The sequence below is a fragment of the Prunus persica genome, chromosome G7 (assembly GCF_000346465.2).
Source record: "Prunus persica cultivar Lovell chromosome G7, Prunus_persica_NCBIv2, whole genome shotgun sequence".
Classification (NCBI taxonomy): domain Eukaryota; kingdom Viridiplantae; phylum Streptophyta; class Magnoliopsida; order Rosales; family Rosaceae; genus Prunus; species Prunus persica.
The window spans coordinates 5,712,423-5,737,835 of record NC_034015.1 but is presented as its reverse complement, the minus strand read 5'-3'; the positions used below and the strand labels follow the sequence as shown (position 1 = coordinate 5,737,835).

The 25,413-nt window shown below is 35.1% G+C and overlaps 1 protein-coding gene across 1 annotated transcript; it reads left to right on the top strand.

Annotated features, from left to right (window-relative positions):
- Positions 7,093 to 14,644, top strand: LOC18770450 (hydroxymethylglutaryl-CoA lyase, mitochondrial). Its single transcript, XM_007202379.2, has 8 exons — positions 7,093 to 7,229; positions 7,328 to 7,523; positions 7,613 to 7,792; positions 9,312 to 9,392; positions 9,482 to 9,645; positions 10,304 to 10,440; positions 11,369 to 11,484; positions 14,028 to 14,644. Exons 2-8 carry the CDS (start codon positions 7,338 to 7,340, stop codon positions 14,274 to 14,276), a joined length of 1,113 nt encoding a protein of 370 aa, XP_007202441.2. The 5' UTR covers positions 7,093 to 7,229; positions 7,328 to 7,337; the 3' UTR covers positions 14,277 to 14,644.

Below are 25,413 nucleotides of genomic sequence, written 5' to 3'. Positions count from 1 at the left end.
AGTAGCTCCAATTTCTTCCATGCCTGCAAATTGTGTAATATCTTCAGGCAGGAGGAAGGTATCGCGCTCACCACCAAACACCTCCTTATCAATTGTAAATTGGAGTGTCTTATCCTCAGGCAGGAGTGTCGTTTCCACAAAACGACAAAGGGTTTTTAAAGAAGATGGCGCCTCCATATTTGAATAATCACCAACTTCAATAACCTGTTTAAAGAAATAAAAAAAATGACGTGGTAATTCAATAAAGACGACGGTTTAAGGAATAAAACGTCGTCTTAAAAGTATTTAAACGACGGTGAAAAAACTGTCGTGGTAATTCAATAAAGACGACGGTTTTATGAATAAAGCGTCGTCTGAAACCATTTAAACGACGGTGCAAAAACCGTCGTTTAAATATTTTATTACGTCTTAAAAAAATTCCGCCGTCTAAGTTGTAAACAAACGACGGATTAAATAAAAATATCGACGTCTGAAATTTTGAAAAACAAATAAAAAAGGCAAAGTTATGTGAACATACCTTGTCGTCATGCTTTTCTTCATCTTCTTTCTCCTTTTCTTCTTCCTTCTCTTCATCTCTTTTTTCTTCTTCCTTCTCTTCATCTGGCTGATGTTTCCCCATTTTGGCAGTATCATCCTCCAAATGTAGGGATCTCACATCACCTCCAGAGCAGCTAGCTTTGTCAGACATTGGATTTTTGGGGCTTTGGCTAATTCTTGGTTTAAGCATGCTTGGATCAAAATTGGGAATTAATTGGGAAAGCTGACTCAGGAAATGCTCCCTCTCAGCCTCTACCAATTGTTTTGTCCTAGCCTCCATCCTTAAGGCCTCTTCCCTTGCCTTAGCCTCCATCTTTTTAGTCTCTTCTTGAAGGAGAACTCTTAAACTGTCCTTCAAACGGTCGTCAAAGCTCACCCTCTGTGGTTTGGGCAAATTGAAATATTGCCTTGGGGAAACACCAACACCAACTCCCCTCACTCTGCCTGGATGCTCGGGGCCCAAAGCCATGGTCAGCACATCATTGCTGCCATCTACTTGACTTTGCCTTCCGAGACTTGTTTCTGCAATTCATCCTAAAACAAAGATAAACAAAAAAACACACGACGGTTATTTATGTACAAACGACGTATTATATAATTTCACACGACGCAATAACGTATAAACCGACGTTATTATAACTTATCACGACGGTAGTTATACCGACGTGGTTATTTATTTAAAACGACGAAATGAATAAACAACCGACGTCTTATGCTATAATTAAAGAAAACAGAGTAGTGATTCCTATTTAGACCGTTAACGACGTTTTTAAAAAAGTTTCGACGTGGTAATATCATTCACACGACGCGAAAATGAACCACCGACGTCTTATGCTATAATTACAGAAAACATAGTAGTGATTCCTATTTAGACCTTTAACGACGTTTTTAAAAACTTTTCGACGTGGTAATATCATTCACACGACGAAAAATATAACATACGACGTAATAAGAATAATTCACAGTTTAATAAAAATTTAAAACAGAGTGATAGTAGGCTTACAATTAATTTTGCTTTCTCTGCCACCTTTGGATCAGGGATGTTACCATGTTTGTCCTGTCTAGCTCTCTTCCATAAGGTAGATCGATCAATTTCTACCCCAGGCATGGTTTCCTCCAATTGATCCTCCAATCCAGCATATCCTTTTCGAGACAATCGATGATTGTACTCGAGTTTCTCCCTAATCTGTGCATGTTGAGAATGCACAGACTCAAAATCTTTGGATAGCCTTGAAGCTACAAAGGCATCCCATTGTGCTTTCTCTATGAATTTATATGTTTCAGGGGGTTGGCTTAATTTCTCCCTGTCATTGGTGTATGGAAGGATATAATGCCTCGTTAGTGTAGACTTGAAATCCTTCCATTTCTTGGAAGCAGAAGCTAAAACAGAGGTCTTGCCCCCTTGGCCTACGACAAAAGCCATGTCAACTGCTTCCCAAATCTGCTCCTTTATATCCTTGGGGATTTGGGACCATTTCTTGTCCACAAGTGGGATCCTGGAGCGTGCCAACACACCAATATACGACTGTATCTCAATATGTGCTTGGCCAACACCTTTCCCCCTTTTATTGTACTCAACAATTGGCCTCAGTTTCTGAAGCTTTCTCTTCACAACACGAGGCATTGTGCTCATACCTCGACCAGTCTTTGAATCATCAGAGATTGTTGTCTGGCTGGTTGGTTCTGTCTCAGCAGATGATGAAGCAAACTTCATCTTCTTCGAAGACTTCATCTCCTTCGAAGACTTGTCTTGAGGAGCTACCATTCCAAGCTTCTTGGAGCCAGAATCCTTAGTTTGTTGTTGAGAAACCATTTTAACAGACAAAACTGCAAGTGAAAATATTTCAGGAAAACATTAAGAACACAAACGACGGTATTAAAAAAATACGACGTATGATATGATTTTAGACGATGCAATGAAATAATCTCAGACGTAATAAATGTTTAAAACCATTATTTATATAACGTCGTGGTATATATGTTCACACGACGTCAATAGTAATACACCGTCGTGGTAAAACTATTATTTATATAACGTCGTGGTATTTATGTTCATACGACGTCAATAGTAATACACCGTCGTGGTATTAACATTCACACGACGTAAAACAATAAGATATTTTATCGTCTATATTAGATACCAACCCTAGTTTCTTTTTCTTTATATTTTATCAAATAAGGGAAAAACAAAAACCATTGTTCAGAGAAATCAAACCTGCAATTAAACAAGCATATAAAAAAAGACTATTATTTTAAAAACAACTTTGTCAATTTTCAGACGACGCTAGAACAACTGACGAACCGTCGTGGTCTACCGTCGTCTTATTTAGTTGAGGTAGTTGTCTTCAAAGTTGGAAACTTTCCCTCTTTGTCTGTATATTTTATCAAACTTGGAAAGAAGTAAAATGATTTTGGCCAGAAAAAAGGTAAAAAGATTTTTCAAACAAAAAACGTATGAGCATGCAAAACAGTAACCAAAATAGTGAAAATGAAAGCTTACCTTTTGCGTGCAATGAAAGCAAGAGGAAGATGATCGATGTTTAAGTTCAGAGAAGACGAAGAAGACGAGAGGAAGACGATGAGAAACTCTGACAATGCTCTGACAAGGAAAAAAGACGAAAAGGTTTCTTTAGGAGATTGAAATTTTTAATCGGGTTTGGAAACAGTGCATGTGTAAGTCGAAAAGTTGCTTACATATAAAACCATTTCAAAAAAATAATACGGCGGTTACATTTAACTACGTCGTTTTTAACTAACACGACGCAATATTTTTCGTTCGACGTGGAATCATTTCATTTAACGTCGTTAGGTTTAATATAACCGACGTGGATTTTAATTTTTAAATTATGAATAGAATTTTTTTTCCCGTGACCTTTCAGTTTATTTTTCAATTACAGTGCGTTATAAATAGAGTTTTTTTTCCGGAGGAAATTTAAAACGAAGGAAATTAATATTCTGCAATATGTAAAGTTTCTTTTTTAGTGTTGTAGGTACCGTCGTAGTAAACTCAAAAATTAAAGTACATAAGTAATAACTCGCGTCATGGTAGATTATATAAAACCATTTCAAAAAAATAATACGGCGGTTACATATAACTACGACGTATAAAGTACAAAATACGACAATTTAAACGGCGGTTTTTTGGTAAGGACCGCCGTTGGTTTTAAAAATTTATTCTATAAATTTGTCGCTTTCATTCATTTTCGCGGTTTACATTTAGGGTTCCAAGTTCTTCCTCTCTCAGAGACACTGTCTCTCACATCTCAAAGACAATAATTTGGATGTCTTTCTCAAAGAGAAATTGAGCTTACATTTAGGCTAGTTGACAAGAAGAAGCTTGTCAACTAGCCTTCTCACTTCCTTGATCAAGCCTGATAGGACACTTAGTGCTTCTGAATACTCCTTGCTTTCCATCAAAAGAGATGCAAGCCTGGCCTCCACTCGCTGTCGAAGGAAAGTTCGCTTCTCAGGGAAATCTGAAGATCAGATGTGCCTGATCCTCTGCTTGATTTTTTTGACTAAGAAGATCCGTCAGATTTGTGATAGCCTCTTCCTTTATCCGTAGAGCTTCAGAAGAAGAATATGGGTTTCAAGAATGCGATAAAGAATAGAAATGGCTTCAGATGGCCTCTAAAGCATGAGCAATCGAATCAGTAGTTGCTGGGAGATATGATGAAGACATTGTCAATGCTTTTCTCGTCGTCTATATTAAGGTAAGATGGCGGTAGATTTATAATTACCGACGTAGATTATTTTGTTAAACGTCGTTAAGTGTAATACAACCGACGTGGATTTTATTTTTAAATTATAAATAGAGTTTTTTTTCCAGAATTCTTTCAGTTTTAGTTTTCAATTACAAAGCGTGATAAATAGATTTTTCTTTCCCGAGGAAATTTAAAATGAGGGAAATTAATGTTCTAGAATTTGTAAACTAACACGACGCAATATTACTAACCCGAGGAAATTATAAATAGATTTTGCTTTCCTGAAGAAATTTTAAATTAATTCAGTTTGAAACAAAACGACGGTTTTTTGTTATGCCGTCGTTTTTAACTAACACGACAGATTTAAATAAAATAAGAATATAAAAACAACGACTGTTTTTGTACTACTGTCGTCGTTTTTCGTCGTCTTAAGTAAGACTAAGACGACGTAATATATTTGTTGAGCGACGTTGATTTGTTTTTAAACGTCGTTAGGTATAATATAACCGTCGTTGAAAATTGTCTCTCTGATTGCAAATTTGCAACGACGTTGATCAACTTCCAAAAAATTGTCTCTCTGATTGCAAATCTGTGTCATCTGTTAAGATTATTTTGTATTTTAAAGCCGTGGATTTGTTTGTAATTATACGTCGTCTTATACGAAAACCTCGTCGTGTTATTTTATGAGTAAAAACGGCGGCTTTTATTGAAATCGTCGTCTTTACTTTCTACGTCGGTCTATTCATAACTTCTGCCGTTCTTTGTTTGCTTTGATTTTACACTGCGGAAATCTGTTTCAAATAGACGTCGGTTGTTTAATTAGGTACGTCGTTGTTTTTGAACAGCCATTTGAATCTCCATTTTTAGTTGTCTAAGGTGGTATTACACGACGGTGTTTTTAGAACCGTCGTCTTTTTAAAAACCACGACGGTTTTCACTTAGACCGTCGTTGTTTTCTGGTCGTCTTTTTCGCTTTTTGTAGTAGTGACTACTAACCTGTGGAAAAATTAACTCTGGTACACAAAGATCGTCTACCTTCTGTAAGCTCTAGATCACCAACTCTCAATGGGGCTCGAGTACTGTTTTGGTGCGCATGTTTGCGAAGGCAAGGACCTCTGTATTAATACTGTTAGCTGGTGAAAATCTGATTGGATTCTCTCATTAGAAACCCAATTAGAATATAACTTGTATACCTAACATCCGTGCACTTATGTCAATATTAATAGGATTAGGATTCCTAAACTCATAAGGATTCTTTATTCACATCTGTATGAGTTTACTGGATAAGTTTGTATTAATCTCTATGTCTGCAAACATGAGTTCAAGATTCGTTCAATGACTGTGATGTCCTATACAAGCTTACATAGACATGCAAGGGGAGCAATTTGTCCCCTTCGAGCACGATACACTCGATCCTTTTCTTCGACTATCTGATTACACAGAACATGGCCTATTCTATCTTTGTGTTATTCCTCCTTCCAATCCTTCAATTTCCTCATATGAATTGTCTTCCTCCCTCCAAACATAATGCTCTGAACCTATCCACTACGGATAGCTCTAAAGAAACTGAATTTTGATGGGCTGCCATGCCCTCCAGTTTAATTCCTTTTGTAATAGTTTCATTTTTGTTTAGCCTATGATGAGAAAGCTCCTGTTTACACCTTGCTAGCTTTGCCTTGAGTGTGCCTTCATGACCCCTCTTGTTTTTTTCTTCGCCTTTTTGGGCTTTCAATGAAGTATCTCTTGATTATAAATTAAAAAAAAAAAAAAAAAAAGAGTGATGAACCCTAAAATTAACTGAGTACACTATATTACCAAACTATTTATTAAATTACTAATTTACTCTAATATAAAATAACCAAAAAAATATACTAAGTTGTGAAACAAATGTAATTTTAATAAATACACCATACTCACAAAATAATATTAAATTTATCTCAAGGACAACAAAATAATGGCCTATATAATTGACGACTTTTAGAACCATGTTCTCCAGACTGAATTAATACCACAAGTTTGCGACACCTGTCTATATATGATATCTAGCACAGCACATCATGCCCATTACTAGGAATTACATATCTAAATTTCTCTTATGTTGCATGCATGATCATGTACTTGAAGCCCTTCTAAATGCTACAACCTGCAGACTATTTATCTATCAAACTTGCTATAAAACCAGTTCTTAAATGGGTTTGATGTTGTGTGATATAGTGCATTGGGGGTGTACCAGAGGTATTTTTAGTGGTTAAATAGGGTGTACTTAGTTAATTTTACATTTTGATTTAAATATCAGGGTGTACTTAGATTATATTGTGTACTTAGTTAATTTTAGGGTTCATTTAGCAGCACAAAAAAAAAACCTATCTATTTTCAATTCGTGATGATTTTGTCTTCTTGCTAGGTATTCGTTATGTTTTATTGTTATATTTAACTCCTTTTGTGATCAATTTGATTGAATGTGTTATTACATCCATTGTTTATTTCGACCTAGTTCTCTATTCTATGTTTGGTTGCCGAAAAAAACTGAGGATAATTAAACCTAAAAATGACAAGTAGCTTTAATTTTTTTTATTTAAAAAAAGATATATGACAAATTTTGAATGGAAATATCGTAGTGGAAATGATGAATAATTAATTCATTTTGTCCTTCTAAATTTTATAAATCATATGATTTGAATCTTTTAAAATTCGTAAGTAAAAAATTTGAATTATAAAAATCTAAAAATAAAATCATATGATTTTTGGTCATAAAATCGATTTGAATATTTTAAAATCCATTTCGTCATTACATTCTGCTTAAATTCTCCAGACTTTTTTTTATCCCTAAATAGTTTTTTAAAAGTTCAATTGAATACATCCCTTATTGTTTTACCAAATTACCCTCGTCATCCACATCGTCCCCTTGCACACGAGCTCTTGCGTCCCCAATTGCCTACCTGCGACCGTGCCACACCCAGCAAACTACTAGAATCTCGTCTAATTGAGGTTAGCGGCTTCAATCCAATTCGAAAAAATTTTCTTTCCTTTTATGTTTGTGTTTTGAAAGTTTTAGAGCTTTTAACATGTTTCGTTTAGCGTTGTAGATTCAATGCAATGTTTGCTTTGCATGAGATGTCAAGACAAATGAGGACTGTGTGTAAGAACGGAGCAGTGTCAGGATTTGGTGGGTTTTTAAGGGCAGCTGGTAATGATGTTGAGGGCCTTGAGGCTTCATATTCGTCAATTCGTCGTTTAAGCTCCAATTGGAATCAAAGTTCCACAAAGGAGCCAATCAGTAATGTTGGTGTCTTATGGTTGTACCCATTTGATTAAATTTCGTTTTTGATTGAATTCTTTCTGATAATCTGTTAATTTGTATGATCCATCAGCTGTTGAAAAACATTCCAGAATTTGTGAAGATAGTGGAAGTTGGTCCAAGGGATGGACTTCAGAATGAGAAGCACATTGTTCCTACTGCCGTGAAGGTTAAATTGATTGAAATGCTGGTTGCTTCAGGATTGGATGTTGTTGAGGCTACAAGTTTTGTCTCACCCAAATGGGTTCCGCAGGTTCTCGTTTTTTTGTGTCTATTTTGTTTATAAAATGGCATTGGGTCGCTATTCAATTACTAATGTTCTTGTTGCATGCCTCTGAGGGTATATGTTGGAGAAAATGTTACCAAGCAGTTAAGGAACCCAAGGATATTGATGAGACATTGAGCGAACTAAAATTTTATTGAGGATTGCATTTTGACCAGTTAGGAAAAAGGCCTCGCTAGTCATTTTGGTTGAATTTGTGTTGTCGAAAGAGCTAGAATGCATTTAGAATTGTGTGGCAAAAATTCTATCCTGGATAATTGAAGATTGTCACACTATAAAAACGTCAAGAGACTTTAGGACTAAGGACAGACTGCAGGGCGTATATGGATCATGGACTATTAAAGGATGTGTTTTGGAGTAGTTAGGTTAAGTAAAAGAGGGGGTAATATAATATAAAGATGCCAATCTCTCTCCCCTACCTAACCAACACCCTCACACTCACCTCAACCCCCCTCCCCTCCCCTCCCCTCCCCTCCCCTCTTACACACATTTAATATCAACTATGTCCTATGCCATAATAAAGGAGAAGGGTTATAGAAGGTTGACAGTACATATAAATATAAAATTACTAGTCTTCAATCCTTCTTGTGTTTATTGAAATAAAGATTACACAGATAAGGCCGTTCAATGCTGATTGTGATATAAAATTATGGTTTCTTATCACCGATAAGGCTGTTCACCGATGTACTTTCTGTTTTTTTATATGTAAAATTGTGGTTTCTTTTAAAGAAAAATGCTGATCGTGATAAAGTTTCTCCTTGTAACTAGATCTTCAATGGTAGTGAACTGGTTATTAAACATGATCTCAATATGATCTTTTTCTCTTTTACAAAATGTAGTTTTTATAGAACAAATTTCTTATCTTACAAAACATCTGGTAGTGGCCTTGTTTGCAATGTTTATTCATGCTCCTAATATTCACAGGTCAAATAATTTTCAAAACTAGAATTGACAAAGATGCTATTACAGCTTCATTCTTGAAAAGAAGAAGTTTCAAATATAATCAATTTTCTTTTCATTTGGCTTAAATCATCTTGTTGGTTCCTTTGCTTTATCATTCTATCATTGTGATTGTATAAGATGCATTGGTTATGGTGCCGTCTATGTGTGATCCATCACCTTAGTGTCATGAAAAGTTTTTTAGCAAGAATACGTTTATGTTTGATCTGGTGGATGTGACCATTTATGGATTTTAGCTTCCAATTTTTTAGTGTAAGACAATTTTCAGATACTTTGTTTTTGTGGCTGTTTCACGTCTGCCCCTTCTCAGTAATTAGTTCTTTGATTTCTAGCTCCCTCTATATTTTTAGCTTTTCTTTCTTTTGTTTTCCTTTCTTTTTTACACTGTTTGTATACTTCTGTCATGCCTTCGTGAAACCTAATCAAATTTTCATCTGTACAAAAAAAGTTTAGAGCATCTTTAAAATCAGATTCTCATTAGATATGTTTTCCCATGCCTGTATTTTTATTTTTTTTACTTCAATTGCAGCTGGCAGATGCCAAAGATGTAATGAAGGCGATTCGGAATGTTGAAGGTGTTAGATTTCCCGTCTTAACTCCTAATCTTAAAGTAAGCACTTTTTGGTGCGAAACAAAACATTATAAACTGTTAATAAGAAGATGTGAGACTTATTCATATTGTGTAGAGCTTTCTTATAGGGATTTGAGGCGGCTGTTGCTGCTGGTGCAAAGGAAGTTGCCATCTTTGCCTCAGCTTCTGAGTCTTTTTCAAAATCAAATATAAATTGCAGTATTGAAGATAGTCTCATTCGTTACCATGATGTTGCTACTGCTGCTACAAAGCTTTCAATTCCTGTTCGTGGGTATATCTTCTAACTTCCCTTTTCTTTTGTGTGTGCGCGCTTAGTGGGGAGGGGTGTGTGTTGTGCACTCCGACTAAAACTAATTACTTTCTTTCAGAATAGTATATTCCTTAAAGCCTGTTAATATAAACAGATTGAAATAAGCACAGAGGTTTCTTTTTAACAGACTATTTGAAGAAGAGATTTGTAGTATTAAGAACTGGGCTCTATTTTTTTTTGGCCCCCCTGGGACTACTTCTTGGCCTTATTACTTAAGATTCTGTAAAGTGGTAGAAGGTCATCACTGATGATTTTTAATTCTAACCCCTTCAGTCATTGCTACCTTTTAAATTACAGCACTCAATTTTGTTTCTGGAATTATGGCAATGATTTTAGACTGGGTACAAAAAAATTATGTTAATTTTCAATTCCAGCCTGACCCACAAATATTAAAATGCAAATTTTCATGATATTCTACACTTACTAACCTCCTTTATTTTGCGTGTATTTTCTATAACATATTATTGGCTAATATTATGAATATTTCTGGGGACAAAACTTTTGAGTTTCAAATGCTTACATTTCTAATTATTTATGGTCACTGCTTTTAAATCATGCAGGAGTAACATTATATAGTTTAGATGCAATACGACAATGTAATACTCTCTAATCTTGTTAGGTACATATCATGTGTTGTGGGGTGTCCAGTGGAAGGAACAGTACTTCCATCACAAGTAGCATATGTGGCCAAAAAACTTTATAATATGGGTTGCTCTGACATTTCTCTCGGTGATACGATTGGTGTTGGTACTCCAGGTAATTCTAGTGAAGCCTTTGATCTTGTTCATTTAGTTGGTTGTTGATATAATTGTTTTGCATCTTGAATTTATCTTCCAAAACTTGTAGTTCCCATGTTCCTTGCTAAACTGATTATCTGACAGTTATAGAGTGCACTTGGTCCTTTCTATACTGTACCTTACAATCAATTGGTTGGATTTAAACATATAAGATGTTGCATCTATAGAACTCTAGGACTAACTCTCCCAACTAGAAAAGCAAACAAAAGCATCTGATGCACTTATAAAATAGCTTAGAATAGGCACAGCCTGGCAATTGACTGTGCCTTGAATTTAACGTCTATTCCAGCCCTATGTACCTTTAGCATCTCTTTATGACCTCCTGAGAGCATCCACAATGATGCTCTCTATTTCTTAGCTAAAATTTAGCTAAAAATATAAGAAAGCTATTTTAGGAGTTCTCTAAAAAATTTCAACTCCAACCATACTCCCTAATTTGGAGAGTCATAAATGCTATAACTCTTTTTTGATTGGCCCATCTCTATTAAAAAATAAAATAAAAAATAGTTAGCATTAAATAAAGGTTTGAAATACTCATTAAATAAAATAGCATTAAATTATAGGGAGCCACTAGGAGTCCTTTCTCTCTCCTCAGATTTAGGAGCTCCTAAAGGACTCCCTATTTTAGGAGGTGTATAGGGAGCGTGGTTGGAGTTGCATTTTTACAATTCCTCCCTAAAATTTGTCTAAGGAGGTGATTTAGGGAGCCCATTGTGGATGCTCTGAATACTCTCTAAGTGCATTAACAAACTGAATAAAACAAATAAGTAAATTAAACTGTATAAGCTTTCATGCTATGTGGGTTTCTGGCCAACTATCAGAGCTACTGTAAACTTTGTCATGGGTTTCTATGTATTTGCTTGTTAATTCTTTTTTTTTCCCTCCAGGAACTATCATTCCAATGCTTGAGGCTGTTACTGATGTGGTCCCCACTGACAAACTTGCTGTCCATTATCATGACACTTATGGGCAAGCTCTTTCAAACATACTTGCATCACTCCAGGTAATCACACTTTGCATCTTGAATTTAGCATGAAAATTAAACTATATGTAGGCAGGTGTGGCAATTATTGATACAACTCAAATAGACAAAACTAAAGGGTTAGTGTTCTGCAATTGTGTTCGTGCTGAAATTTGACTAAATTAAAACTATCAATAAACAGTTTGTGTTTGTAAGGTTTTGGGAATTTATCAGTGGTTGTGTTCATCTGAAATGAGATTATTTACTAGTTATAGGAATAGCTATAAGAAAAGTTCCAAAGGCAATTACTGTAACGAAGCGCACTAATCAAGAGACAAGTAAGGAGGCTACCTAATACGCTAGTACTCCCCTCCCAACTCGGAGTCAAGAAAGGACGAGTTTGGAGTGCAAAAGCACATAGTAGTGCTTGTGAATCCCTTTAGTTGAGAAATTGATAGTCTGATATACACGCTGGACAGATTGACTGACATAGAGTACATACTCACATTAATAAATTGATAATCATGCTCAATGAAGTTAGTTCAAGCATGTAATATAGGATTGGAAGTCAATCTATAGTTCCTTTGCAATACTGCAGAATCCGCTTAGGGCCAAGATGTGGAGTTCGAGGTGCCCATAAGTTGAGCAACATCTTGAATAGTAAAGGCAATGAGTCAACTAGTTGACAGTACTCAATAGCATCTAAAAGTGGATCACGCTCTAGTGAGGAAAGCTGTTATCACTCAAAGGTATTCTGGATGTTTCTTTTCACTCAATCATAGAATTCCGACACAAGAAGTCAACAATATATTTAGATTGGAGATGTAAAGGACAGAACTTAGGCAATGCACCTCTCGTCCCAGAAGATAATGAAGAGGGCCAAGATCATTTTATCAAAAACTGGAGGTAAATGAGGAGAGTGAACAGGGTGTCTCCATGTACGTAGTGATCCTAATGTCATCGACAAACAAGAAAAGGACCATTTATTATGGATGTCAAAACACAAACGTGGAGTGATCTGCTCGACTCTGAAAACACAGTAGATGATCAAGGAGCTAATGGAAACCAGGCACAAGGAGCCAGTTTTGGCCCATAAATAGCCTTGTGAAGTTGGAAAACATGGTTGGGAGAGTCTAGGAATCAACAAACTGCAAAGGCTGAGTCATGAACATAGTCTAATGAAGCTATGCGAGGAAGCATTCATATAACTAGTGGAGGATCATCCCAAATTGACTACCTTGCCAGTTGTGTGAAACTACAATCGTTTTATCCCCTCACGAAGATGAGTTACTATGGATGTTTTTTAACACAGGAAGATGAGTGTGGGATGGAGACTAGGGGAGACAAACTGGGGAATAGATTCATAAGATGGACTTCCATTGAAACTGCTTCAACCAAGATTGAGGAAGACACAACTGAACTGAGAAACGTAGAAGCTATCTGAGTAATATGGCGAAGCTTTAGTTCAGCAGAACCATTCATATTCTAGTGTGTGACAACAGGAGTGATGGCAGTGAATCCCAATGACATTGCAAAATAATGTCACTCTAATCCCAATTACTTCGAAAAGATTTCAAAAACAACCAAAGCAACTTTTAGGGAATGCAAGAAGGTATTAAAATGTTTAGGAGCCTTGGATTTTCTAATCTTAGGATACCCTAAGTGAGTAAAATCATCAGTACATAGGAGATGTGTGGACCTTCTCAGTGCACATCCATGACAAAAAGATTTTGAAGTAAAAGCCTAGAAGACAACATTTAATTGGACCCTAAATACAACATGACTTTATGAGACGAATGACCCACTGTACCATGTCAAACTAATTTTGAATTAATAGGTTTTGTTTAAACGGGTACCTAAAATGATGTTTGCATTAAATTGGTCAAGTGAATTATAATGAATAAAAGTGCTAAGTTGGGTAGTTAATCATCTAACCTCATTATGACTTGACTCACCTGCGTGCTACATGTGTTGTGCCTCCTTATTTGTTCAGTAATCATGTTGTGTTGAGGTTAGCAAAAATTACATACATTAGTAATCAGTGTTGTCATCTTGTTGCCCAATTAGTCGAAACGTCGAATACTTGTGAAACAGACAAACACATACGCCAGCCAACCTGACTCCTCACCCTTATATGTGAGTGCTGTGAGTCTCTGGCATTTGGTCGAGCTAGATTATACTTGTGACACTCTCCTGACATTGATTGTGGAACTGTGGTGGGAGTTAGCTACAAAGTGATATTTAAAATTGTGTGCATGAAGTAGTCGGCTTCTCAAGAAAGAACATATGTTATACGGAGTACAAAAGGAGAAAAGACAATTTAAAAAGATCTGATCATCTAGAAAAATATGATGTTCTGCTATACGAGGGGAAGAACCTTCTTTTGCAAACTGAACATCTTACATTGTAAATAAGGTACAGCTGAAGCTTCAATTGTTTACAGTTTGAGTTTGAGCAATGAGAAATCCCCAAACTGATTCCCTTTTGTGTTAATGCGTGATTATAACGACCATAATTTCAGATTTCCAACTATCTCATTATATTTAAGGCAATAGAATTGCAATGACAAGTTTTCATCTTTGCAGATGGGGATCAGCACAGTGGATTCATCTGTCTCAGGTCTTGGGGGTTGTCCATATGCCAAAGGTGCTTCTGGAAATGTTGCCACGGAGGATGTCGTGTACATGCTAAATGGACTTGGAGTGAAGACAAACGTAGATCTTAAAAAGCTCATGTTGGCTGGGGACTTTATCTGCAAGCACTTGGGGCGCTCATCTGGTTCAAAGACAGCAGTTGCCATGAGTAAAGTTACAGCTCATGCTTCTAAGCTATGAGGTACTCACCTCTCCATTCTGTAACATTATGTAGGACCAGAGCTCCAATTCATAGGATATAACAAGCTGATTGAGCATAAGTGTTGGGGGGCAATAGAGTGTATATCTGAAATCAAGAGCCAACGGGGGCGGTTACTTTGAGACATTTTGGTGATGTGAAATGTAAAAATCAAAGTACATTGGTGAAATAATAAGGTGAATAAATTTGGAAAATCGAAGAGGACTAGATGAAGACCAAAGACTGACATGGGTAAAAGTGATTGAGAAGGATGTTGTATGCTGGTGATTTATGGAATATAATTTTTTGAAAAGGATTGACAAGAAAGTCCTAGTCATTCCATTCGAGATTCTTCTTGTTCTGAACTCCACTCCTTTTTGTTCATCTTAATGGTCAATTTTGATCGGTCAGGGGTGGGCTAGTAGCTTTAGTTTCTAGCGTTAGCTCTGATGTACATATATAAGGGCAGAAGCCTCAAACAGTGAAACATTCAAAAACCTTCAAAATGCCCATGCTTAACAAAAATATTAGAACACTACAATCTCTTAGCCTCCTACCCTAGATTGACATATATGGACTTTGATTTGGTGGCTTCTCTTTCCAACAAATCATATATTTTCATATTAAATAAATACTACAATAAATTCTCAATTTTTAGTATCATATTATATATAAAAAAGGTATGAATATATTATAATTTTTTTTCTATAAATTTAATGTGCTAACATGTGCTTCTTTTTTTAATAAATGGGCAAGCACGACATGAGCACAACTCGGATTAATGTGGACTTGGCTTTTGAGTCGGGCTAGAATTAGTGATTTTGATAAATGGGCTAGTACGGTACAACTTGATTAATTAAACCAGCCGGTTCAATCTGACTCGAATAACATAGTGGCACAAATTTAAATAGACCGGGGCACCTTTAACATAGAGGGATATTTTCGTTTACTAGAGAAAATTTTATATATAATTAAAGAAAAGTAGCTTTGAGATTCAATACTTTTCGATGACACATAAACTTACATTCCCTTTTTTTTAACGGCCAACATTGTTTTGTAACAATTAAGGACAATTTACATTCTACGTGTCTATGTGAAAAGTTAAAGCACAACTTACACGTTATTGTTGTTAGCACATCTATGTATATAGCAAAAGACAGAGAATGGTAAAACATTCAAAATACCAAAAAATGCCCTTGATTAATGCAAACATTAAGAATTGAAATTATTAATTAAATAAGAATAATATAATAAATTTACACTTTTTTATATTAAAAAAAATTATAATTAAAAGAAAAATCATATAATGGATCCTGTTTTTTTATGGAACACAACTACCCATTATCTTTTTTAATTCTAAAATAAATTTTAATTTTTTTTAACAAAACCTCTAGCAGGGGCAGAAGCACGCGTAGCGAGGCTAGTTTTTTTATAAAATAAAAAAAGTTTGCTTTCAATTTTTTTTTTCCTTTTTTAAAGTTTAATATGTGGTGGAAAAGATGTTCCACTCAAGGCCTAGCAACGGCTTCTCCAACCAAATTGCTCGTAAAGTTTAAAATTGGATTACGAAATTTCCAAATTAATTAGCTTAATTTTTCTGCTTTTTCAGTGTTGGAGCGAGAGGAGCAATGCTTAGTTTGTGCTTCAAGAGGTCCGACTCTATTCTTTATCTCTAATATGTGGTTTTCAACATTTCAGTTTCGATTTCTTGTTCTGAAATCGTGCTTCATTTGGATATTTTTTTATTATATAATTTTTATTATTATAGAGTTTCCATATTGTAGATTTTTTAAAATTTATATAATTTGAGCCCCATTTATAGGCTTATATGTGAAACTCAACTCCCCATATTTTAACTGTATGGATAAAAAATGAAATTGAGCCAAAGCATAAACACTTAGTTCAATTTAAATTAACTTTAAAAAGTTTTAACTAGTAATTCTTGAACTGCTTATCCTACGAAAATCCAACAAAACCACTTCGTTTAAAAAAAATATATATGAATTTTAAACCTTAATTCCAAATTAATGGCAAATGGGATTAGGATTACTCTATCACATTACATCTTTTTTTTTTTCTTTTATTCCGTGATTATGAAATTGACTAAATCTTAATTCTTTTATTATTGAAGATGGAAATTCGAACTTTGTGAAAGAGGACGAGTTCACTGATTTGACTAATTGGCTTAACTCGTGTCTGTGAGAAAATTTAAACTTTGAATTTCATTAAATTTTGAAAAGCAAAGTACGACTAAAATTTTAAGTATTTTCATAAGTCGGCACATGGTTGGCAAGGGTGAATAAAATCAAACCTACATGGGGCCTGCCCCATAATCATTCTAGACAAAGAAATTAATATGACGGATGGCCTTGGACAAACTCGACCCGAGTCTACCTCAGTTATCATTAAAATTTCTGATAAGAATTAATTGTCAAATCACTCTAAATCTATGGCTGAAAATAATCTCATCACACTAGTATTTTTCAGCACAATAAATAAAGAAAAAATCAAAAATCAAAATCGCAACCCTCTTTCATGGGACTTTCCAGATGCGTACATTTCCTTTTCCTTTTTATTTTTATAAGGAGTGCTCTTCAATTTTTACCCCAAAAAAAACCCTTCACAATATCAGGGTTTTTCTCGATTTTTACTTTGCGGTTTGGCTCAGATTTCCGGTTTGCCGGTTTAAATGCCCACTACTAATTGATGTGGTAATTTGATAATAAAAAGTTATGAAAAAAAAAAAAAACCAAGAAAAACAAACTTGATAAAAGCATGGAAATGACCGTCTAGCTAGTTCATGACACTCCTACCCTATGTACCATGCACTTATATTGATATTAAAAGAAAATTTAAAAAAAAGAAGAAAAAAAGTCCATAAATTATTGGTAAATTAAATCTTTTTAAGATCAAAATTGATATGTTCCTAATCCACAAGTAGACTTGGATAACCAAATGATTTCAAAGGATTATATGCAAAAGTCCATTGGGAAAAAAAGATCCTATCTTTAACAACAAGAACAACAACTACATAGAATAACACTACCAACCAAGAGGTAAAGCAGAGTCAGCAGACCAAATATTCATAACACCAACAACCCCATTAATGGCATTAATGTTCATACATAATTTTACCTAAAAAAAAAAAATTATTCCTATATAATTTTAAACAAATAATTAAGTATAATTCCTCACAAAAAATCTCAAAGGTAAACCTTCATATACATCTGTAAGATCACTTGAAGAACATTTGCTTTGGACAGTTTTAGCACATTCTAGCTCATGCATAAAAAAAAATGCCACAAAAAAAAAATATCCAAGATGAAGGAAAATATAAGAAGTAGAGAGAGAGAGAGATATAGAAAGAAAAATTTCAAGGATTGAAGGATGGAGAGAGAGAAAGCTGGGTTTCTCTGTAAGCTACAAATGAACTTATCTATTGTGCAGAGGATTTGGGCCAGTGTAGATGGTCCTCTTATCAGCACCAAAAATTTCATCATTTCCATCTTTTTCTGCATTTCTTTTAAACCCACCAACTTGAGGCTTAGCTGGGTTGAATTCAGAAGCTTTTGTTGGAGCAGCTTTGACTGTGGTTGACTTTTCATTTCCAGCTGCTAAGCTTGGAGTCTCCAGCTGAAGTAGAATCAGAACAAGCAAAGACAAGCAGGCCAGCTCTGTTTTCAGGCTCATCTGCTTTCTTCTCTTAACCAAATATTTCATGGCAAGGGCATGGAAATACTTGATGGCTCTCTTTGTCTGTCTTAGACAGATGAAGGTTGATGGTTTCTGAGGCAGAGATTGAGATGACTGAGGATTTTTTGGGAACTATTTGGTTTTGTTTTGCTTGGAGGTGTTGGGATTTGAAGAAAAATGGGAAAAAGTCAATGTGGGGGGGTGAGAGTCAAAATGCATAGGATTTAGAACCCAAAATAAAAAGAAAAATGCATAGGATTTGCTGCCTGGCTTCTATGGCGCAAGAGGGTCTCATTGGAAACTTCTTCGCCACTGATTTTTAGAGCCCAATTTTTACTGGGGAACGCTCAACAACAGAAGAGAGAGAGAGAGAGAGAGAGAGAAATTTCAATTTCCTAAACTGAAAGCTGCAAAGGGGTTCTGCTCAAGCTTTTTATTGATCTTGGATAATGTGAGGTTAATCATTTTCTTGGGTTTTCCTTTCTTTGGATAAATAAAGATTTTGCAATATGAAATTTTAACTTGTACCCAACTAGAAATAAAATACTATTTTGGGGGGTTTCCCTACGAGCAAAGAGACAAATTGGTAATAAAGGGTAATAATTCGTATAGTTGAGATTAAAAATGTGTCATTTGCTTTATCTAAATGCTAACCAACTATCTCATTTCCAACTTCAATACAAGGGAGTCAGGTTCACTGTATTGGCCAACTGGCTTAATATGCATTCGCAGCTATATAATTTTAATTTAGGTACTACATGAAAATCTAACACTGCAATTTACATGAGGGATTTTCATAAATAGACTTGCTCTAACATAATAAATTATATATAAAATCCCTTAAAGATCTTATTTTGAGAAAAAAAAAAAAACCCTCAATTATTCACTTGTCACTTTCTAAATAGTTCTCTAAGAACATTTCTAGGAGAGTCTCCAAATTTTAGCCAAATTCTAGTTAAAATAGCTAGAAAGTTATTATAGCAAACCACTTAAAAGGTGTTTCCTCCAATAATGTTTTCTATTTTGGCTAATCTGAAATATTTTATTATTATTTTCTCTTTCTCTTTCTCCTTCTTCCTCTTTCTCTTGCAAATCCAATATATTTATAAAAATAAAAAATAAAATAAAAAATAAGGTAGAAACCCAACCAAATGTCTCTATCTCTCTCCTCCTTGCTAAATGTAGACAGCCAAAAGTTGGTTCTCCAAAATAGAGAGCCAAGTAGGGAGTTTGCTGGAGGAGGATTTTCCTTCTTTTTAGCCAAAGTAGCTAGGGATGAGAGGATAGAGAGTCTGTTGGAGATGCTCGTAGTGTGTTACAATTTTTTCACTTAAAAGTTCAACATTGAGTTTTTCTAAATATTGGAATTGAAGGTTTATTTATTTGTTTATAAAATTTATTGTTAGATTGGGCCTTTTTGTGAAGAGATATTTAGGTAACATTTCTTATGTCAGCAACCTCCTCCAAACCAACTCAAGCAACATCTTCTGGCCGGACACCAGACAATGAACTCATCTGAATGGCCAACTTCGGCAATGTCACCCCACTGGCTACTCATCAACAACCTCTTAAGACATCTCCTATTTGGAAAGGAAAACAGAACTATTATGTGACATTGGTGGAGATCGAACTTCTCGCCTAAAAAAAAGCAAACACAACCCTTATCAGTACTAAGTTAATACATCGTTAATCACTTAGTTTGACCCACTCCATAATGTAATCCCATGATCTGAATTGTTGATTTTTAGGATTCAAGGATTCATTTTAATTTGGTGGACCAAAGAACTTGTGTCTTGAATTCTACAAAAATTGACCAGTTTCAAGTCATAAAATTGTGTAAGGTTTAACCCTTGTAAATTCTAAATTATATTTGAAAATTACTAAACTCAAACATTCTTTTGGAACTTTGTGTTGTTATTCGCTCATTGTTTAAAGTATGACTTATCCCAGAGTATATAGTTGGTGCATTTTTACTTCAAAAACTTACTAACAAATGCAAACACACTAAAAACCATCACTCTTTTTGATAATGAAACACAATGAAATCAAACCATGTAGGGATACATATACAAACCCTACATGGACATGTAGCAGTAAAATTTGAGGAAGTTGGGTCAAAATGCACTTGTAGAAATCAGTATCCTCAACATGGTCATCCCATATAATGGTCCAAATTGATTATTATTAGCTCATCAATAAGTTGTTGATGAAGGATGATGATGAAGAATAGTGTTCATAATTATGTATTCTTATTGTTGCTAGCTAATAATGTCGAGAAGTGACACTCATCTTTTCTTTTAAATCCGTTTTTGGATCTATTGTATTAAAACAGAATGTTTGTATTGCTTCTTGAAATAATTTAAATATTACGTGTATAATTTGGAATGAGCGATAATAAATCAGAAGGAACATGAATCGAAGTGAGCATGAATCATTTCAAGGCATACACGTTCAAGTGTTTACTAACTGTATTCTATAATTCGAATGAAAACGAAGTTTATTCTCATTAAATTGTTTACTAAATTATCAATAATCGGCGTGAAAATCGATTTGTTAGTTGATAAAACAATTTACGAGAATTTCTTGAAAGTTTGGGTCACAGGAGCTGGAGTGGGACATAACTAGGGCAGACCCGAGTATGAGATTTAATGTTTATAGTTGTCACTTTCTTAGAGGAAATGATGATGTTTTTGGACACTTTATATTTTTAGAGGAAAAAGATCAAAGTATGAAAGTCATGGATACTCGATTAGTTTACCACCCACAGAAAGGTGGCCCAGAACTTTCATACCATACCCTGAAGTATATATAACTTTCTCGCTTTTCAAAAGAACGAAGTTCACTTTTCTTGTAATCCCTAAAAACAATAACCCTCACCAAATACTTTTTTCTGTTTCACCACCGAAAATATTACAAGATGGGAGAGAGAAAGGTAGATCTTTTTGTATCACGTTTACTATTCATAAAGTGAGGCAAATTGGAGGCCTGAAACAAAGTCAGACTCCTTCTGGAGGAAGTCGCAAGTTTATTAACGAAAAAAGAAAAAGAAAAAGGCATTGTCTAAAAAAATATTTTACATATATAATTTGATTATTATCTCATATTATTCACATGTATTTGTTCAAACATAATGATTACTATTATTCACGGCATGCAAATAAAATATCCTACGAAAATTGAAGGTTGAAGGGAGAAGGCTTCCATTTGCCTTTTACCGTGGACACGATAATTGGTACACTAGAGGTGCGTCTTTCCCGGTCCTCTCGTACTAGGGAAAGGTCCTCTCAATGTTCTACCGCCCACACAATTTTACTCTCCTTGATTTAAATTTTTAATTAGAAGACCTTCATTGTAGCACATGCCATGGCTGGACTGACTTTGGCTGGGAAGTTGGAAGAGGATGAGGAAAAGAGGAGGGAGAAAGAGAGAGAGGTATGCAGAAACATTGTGTGAAGTTGCTAGACGACCTAAAAGACAGTTAACATGGAAAACCATTTAAAGTCTTACCCGAATCAAACAGCGCACCAACTTGCATGTAAGCAAAATAGTGCATAACAATAATTCAGATTTAACTGCATTTTTTTTTTTTGGTTGCCAAAGTTAGGAAGAAAGAGGGGGAATTTTTTCACACACACCGATAAGGTATCATGGAGATTCGAACACGAGACTATGAATTTACAAGTCAAGTCCTTTTTTCACTGGGTTAGACCTAGGCCCGATTGAGGATTGAACTGCTTTTCATTATTGCATTGTTATGTCTAATTATATATTTTATAATGACATACATACATATATATAAAATAATAATTCTTATTTGGACAGTATAATTATATCATGGCGGTTTCAGGTTTGGATCGTTTAAAGCAATGGAGGATCAAATCCTTTGATGGGCAATGTTGGTATGAGCTATATCACAGGAGGCAAGTGACATGATTAAGACAAAGAATTCTTTGCTCTGCAAGCAATTAGGGTTTCTGCTTTTATCATTTTGCCTTTTTCTCCCTTTGCTTTTTACAGTCAAAGGGCTCGGTCGTATCATCATTGGGACATAACTGCTACATGAAATTTCTAATCATGCCCATCCTTGTTAATGACTAATCATGTTTATAGAGCCCATCTGACTTCCTTTCCAAAAGATAAAAGATAAAAAATAAAAAAAAAGTGCTGGCATAATTCTCATCATTTTTTTCTTCTCTAAGTTTGCAGGATTTATCGTACATATGTATGTCATAATGGCGTTGAGAAGTTACAGTCTTTAAAACTTGGCTTGTGTCGTGAGAGGACCAAGATTTGGTGTGAACCTGAATGTTGTCTATAATGTTATGATGTCAAAAGTTAATTTACAACTGGTTCTACAAGCATGCACATATCATTCCGCTTTACCCAGCAGCTCAGCTGACACGTACATTCATCTTTATGTTTGAGGAGAGCAAAGTGTGTTGATGCCAAAAATATGTTCAATTTAGGGATGAATAAATTAATATACTACCAAGATCACACTGTAGACATGAAAATTTCATTGGTCAAAATTAGGACTTTGACTAATTCAAGTGGATTGAAAAAGTCGTGAGTCCCACACAAATACGTGGCACGTGACATATCAAGACAAAAATGGACATTAAAGATGACACATGTCAGCATCTAAGAGCTCTATCAATAAAATTAAATCATATGCAAAAAAGAAATAAATTATCCTTAATGGACAATTTTTCATAAATCAGAAGTTAATTTCCTCAAATCAAGGATTTTGACTTAACTAAGAGCTGAATTAAATCAATTAGCTGAAAATCAAATCAAAAATCAATCCCACAAATCAAGAGATTCAGATTGAAAATCCCAAACCAGAATCCAATTTTTGGCCTATAAATATTAGGCTCTCATTAGAGAGAAAGGATCTTTAGAAAAAGAGGCACACACATTGGAAAACCAGAAAGCTCTTTATCCAAAACAACACCTAGCCTCTCAAGTTCTTCATCAAGCTTGTGGAGAATTACCAAGCATAGCAAACATGTGCCGATTCCTTCATCGCCAAAGCCGAAGACTATCCATCAAGTGACACTGCTCGTGGTCCTGATGTGATTGAGATCAAGCTGCCACGACCCTCGACGAAGTCCCAAATTCCAATTCAAGATCAAGTGCTTGGCATCCATGATTCGTACACACTCTTGGAGATAGAATCAGAGAAAATTCTTTTATTTTTGTAAAAGAATATCCACAAAGATTATAACGTATACACTTGATAAATCAATACAAATATTATTTTGTACACATGTTCTTGTCTCAGTTGTCGCAGGATATTCGTGTTTTTACACACACATATGACAAGACAAGGTATTTACTCGGTTCATTCTTAATTGAATTACGTTATGAAGTTTAATTTTGAATACAAGCAATAGCTAAACTACATGAGGAGATGGATTTCTCACACACACACACTATCACGATGTCAATAAAAACAAAAGCCACAATGTGCTGATGACTAAATATTCGAGAGGGCCTCTTGATATAAGGGAAATAAGTGTCTGCAAAATCGATATATGCATCTGTGTCACATTTGTAGTGCGTACATAACCAAGAGTGGGTTCACGGATAATATCATGAGACTTAAGGGTCGTAATGTTAATATTGTAGTATTAACTAGTCTAATTAGGTTTAAGGTGGTCAAATTAGCCATAATTGGGCAAGCTGTCTGATCATTATTCCACTTTCTTTTTGGTCATCTTCTTTCTAGTCTTCTAGATAAACAAACTCTGGTTTTCTGCCTGTGTGGGACACTAAATATTACTAATCATATCAAATGAAAAAGTTTTTTACCATGTTTCCATTGTTATTGTGCTTGCATCACTATGACAAAACACTCAAATCACACCGAAAATCAAACACCTAATTAATATGGCATTCCATGGAAGAAAAGCTACAGATTTTCTGAATTCTGATGATCCGCCCATATCACTCCCTCCCACCACAATTTATAAGGAGATAGAGCTGAACATCATCCAAGTTTTGTTGGCATCAAGGCTGTTTGTGCAAATTTCATCTTGGGGAGAATATTCGCGGATGATCATTTTAACATTCGATCCCCTTTTTTTTTTTTTTTTATTCCTACAAAATAGATTCGGTCAACGGAACACACCTGAAGGGTGTTGGCTAAAGGCGATCCGATGCATAAGTCAGTTAACTGGTCTTAAATCAAATCCTTGATTTAGGGAGATATTCCAATCTTAAATTAACCATAGTTGGTTAATTAATTTAATTAACACAATTATTTGACCTAATGAATTTTCCACTATTCACGTGTCACCTTGTCATTGGTGTGGGAACAAATATTTCGGCATCCAATCACAAGGCGCCACGTGGATAAGAAGAATATCTCTTAGGTTAATAATTGTGCTCCATTTAATTGGCTAATTATTTAGATGAAAAATAGAGATATCATCATCAATTAGCGATTTGATTCTTATTAGAATCCCTAATTGATTCAATCTATCCATTTAAGGGAAAGAATAATTCCCTTCCTTATAGGAATTATTCTTTGAAAAACCCTAGAAGGTTGGAGTACTATAAATATATGGCTACATCACATATATGAGGTAATTAGATTTCTACTCTTGAAACGCCCTCTCCCTCACGCCACTCTCTTCTTCACGACTTCGGCAACCCTCACACATGGCTCCAGCCACTCGGCTCTCCCCATGAGAGAAGGCCTCCCTCCTTTCCATTATCTTAGTATCTTTTTCAAGAACATTTAACTGACTTAGGCATCAGAAGGTCTTTGGCCAACAATGTCTCTGGTGTGGTATATTTACTTTGGTCTTTTTCACAGGGATCAGAGAGAGAGAAAAGGAAGATTGAAGAGCAAGGAATCAACCCACGAATATTTTGTTAGTAAGATCCTAACTTAATTAGGATATTTATTTCCTAGTTTATTAGGATTATATTTCTTTCCTTTTTATACAGATATTGTGTAATTAGGTTTTTATCTTATTTCCTAGTTTGACCATACTAGGGTTACATCCTTGTACTATAAATACCTTCTTTTGGAGAATGAAATACAACTTGAAAAATATTCTACCCATATTGTTTGACTTGGTATCAGAGCTAACTTTTTTGGTGACCTATGTGTTGTGCCCACCTGTGTTCTATACCCATATTTTTTGTTTCTCTACTTGTGCCGTGTGTGCCCTCTTGATTTTGTGTGTTGTGTTGTTGTGTTCCGCTGTGTACTATGTTCGTGCCTGTCTTCGTGCATCTGCCGTATTTGTGCCTTTACTGTGTTCCGCTGTGTACTCTGCTGTCTTCGTGCATCTGCTGTATTTATGTTTCTGCTGTGTTCCGTTGTATACTCTGCCGTGATCTGTTGAGTTTCTGCTGCAATCATGGGTGATAACTCCATCATTGGTGCTGTTGCTGCTGCCTTTGCAAATTTATGTGTTTCTGATTCTATTC

Excerpts from the sequence above, each read along its gene's own strand:
- LOC18770450 (XM_007202379.2), top strand. The coding sequence starts at position 7,338 with ATGTTTGCTTTGCATGAGATGTCAAGACAAATGAGGACTGTGTGTAAG. Across the intron at positions 7,524-7,612 it reads CAAAGGAGCCAATCAGTAAT|CTGTTGAAAAACATTCCAGA; the intron begins GTTGGTGTCTTA and ends ATGATCCATCAG. Across the intron at positions 10,441-11,368 it reads GATTGGTGTTGGTACTCCAG|GAACTATCATTCCAATGCTT; the intron begins GTAATTCTAGTG and ends TTTTCCCTCCAG.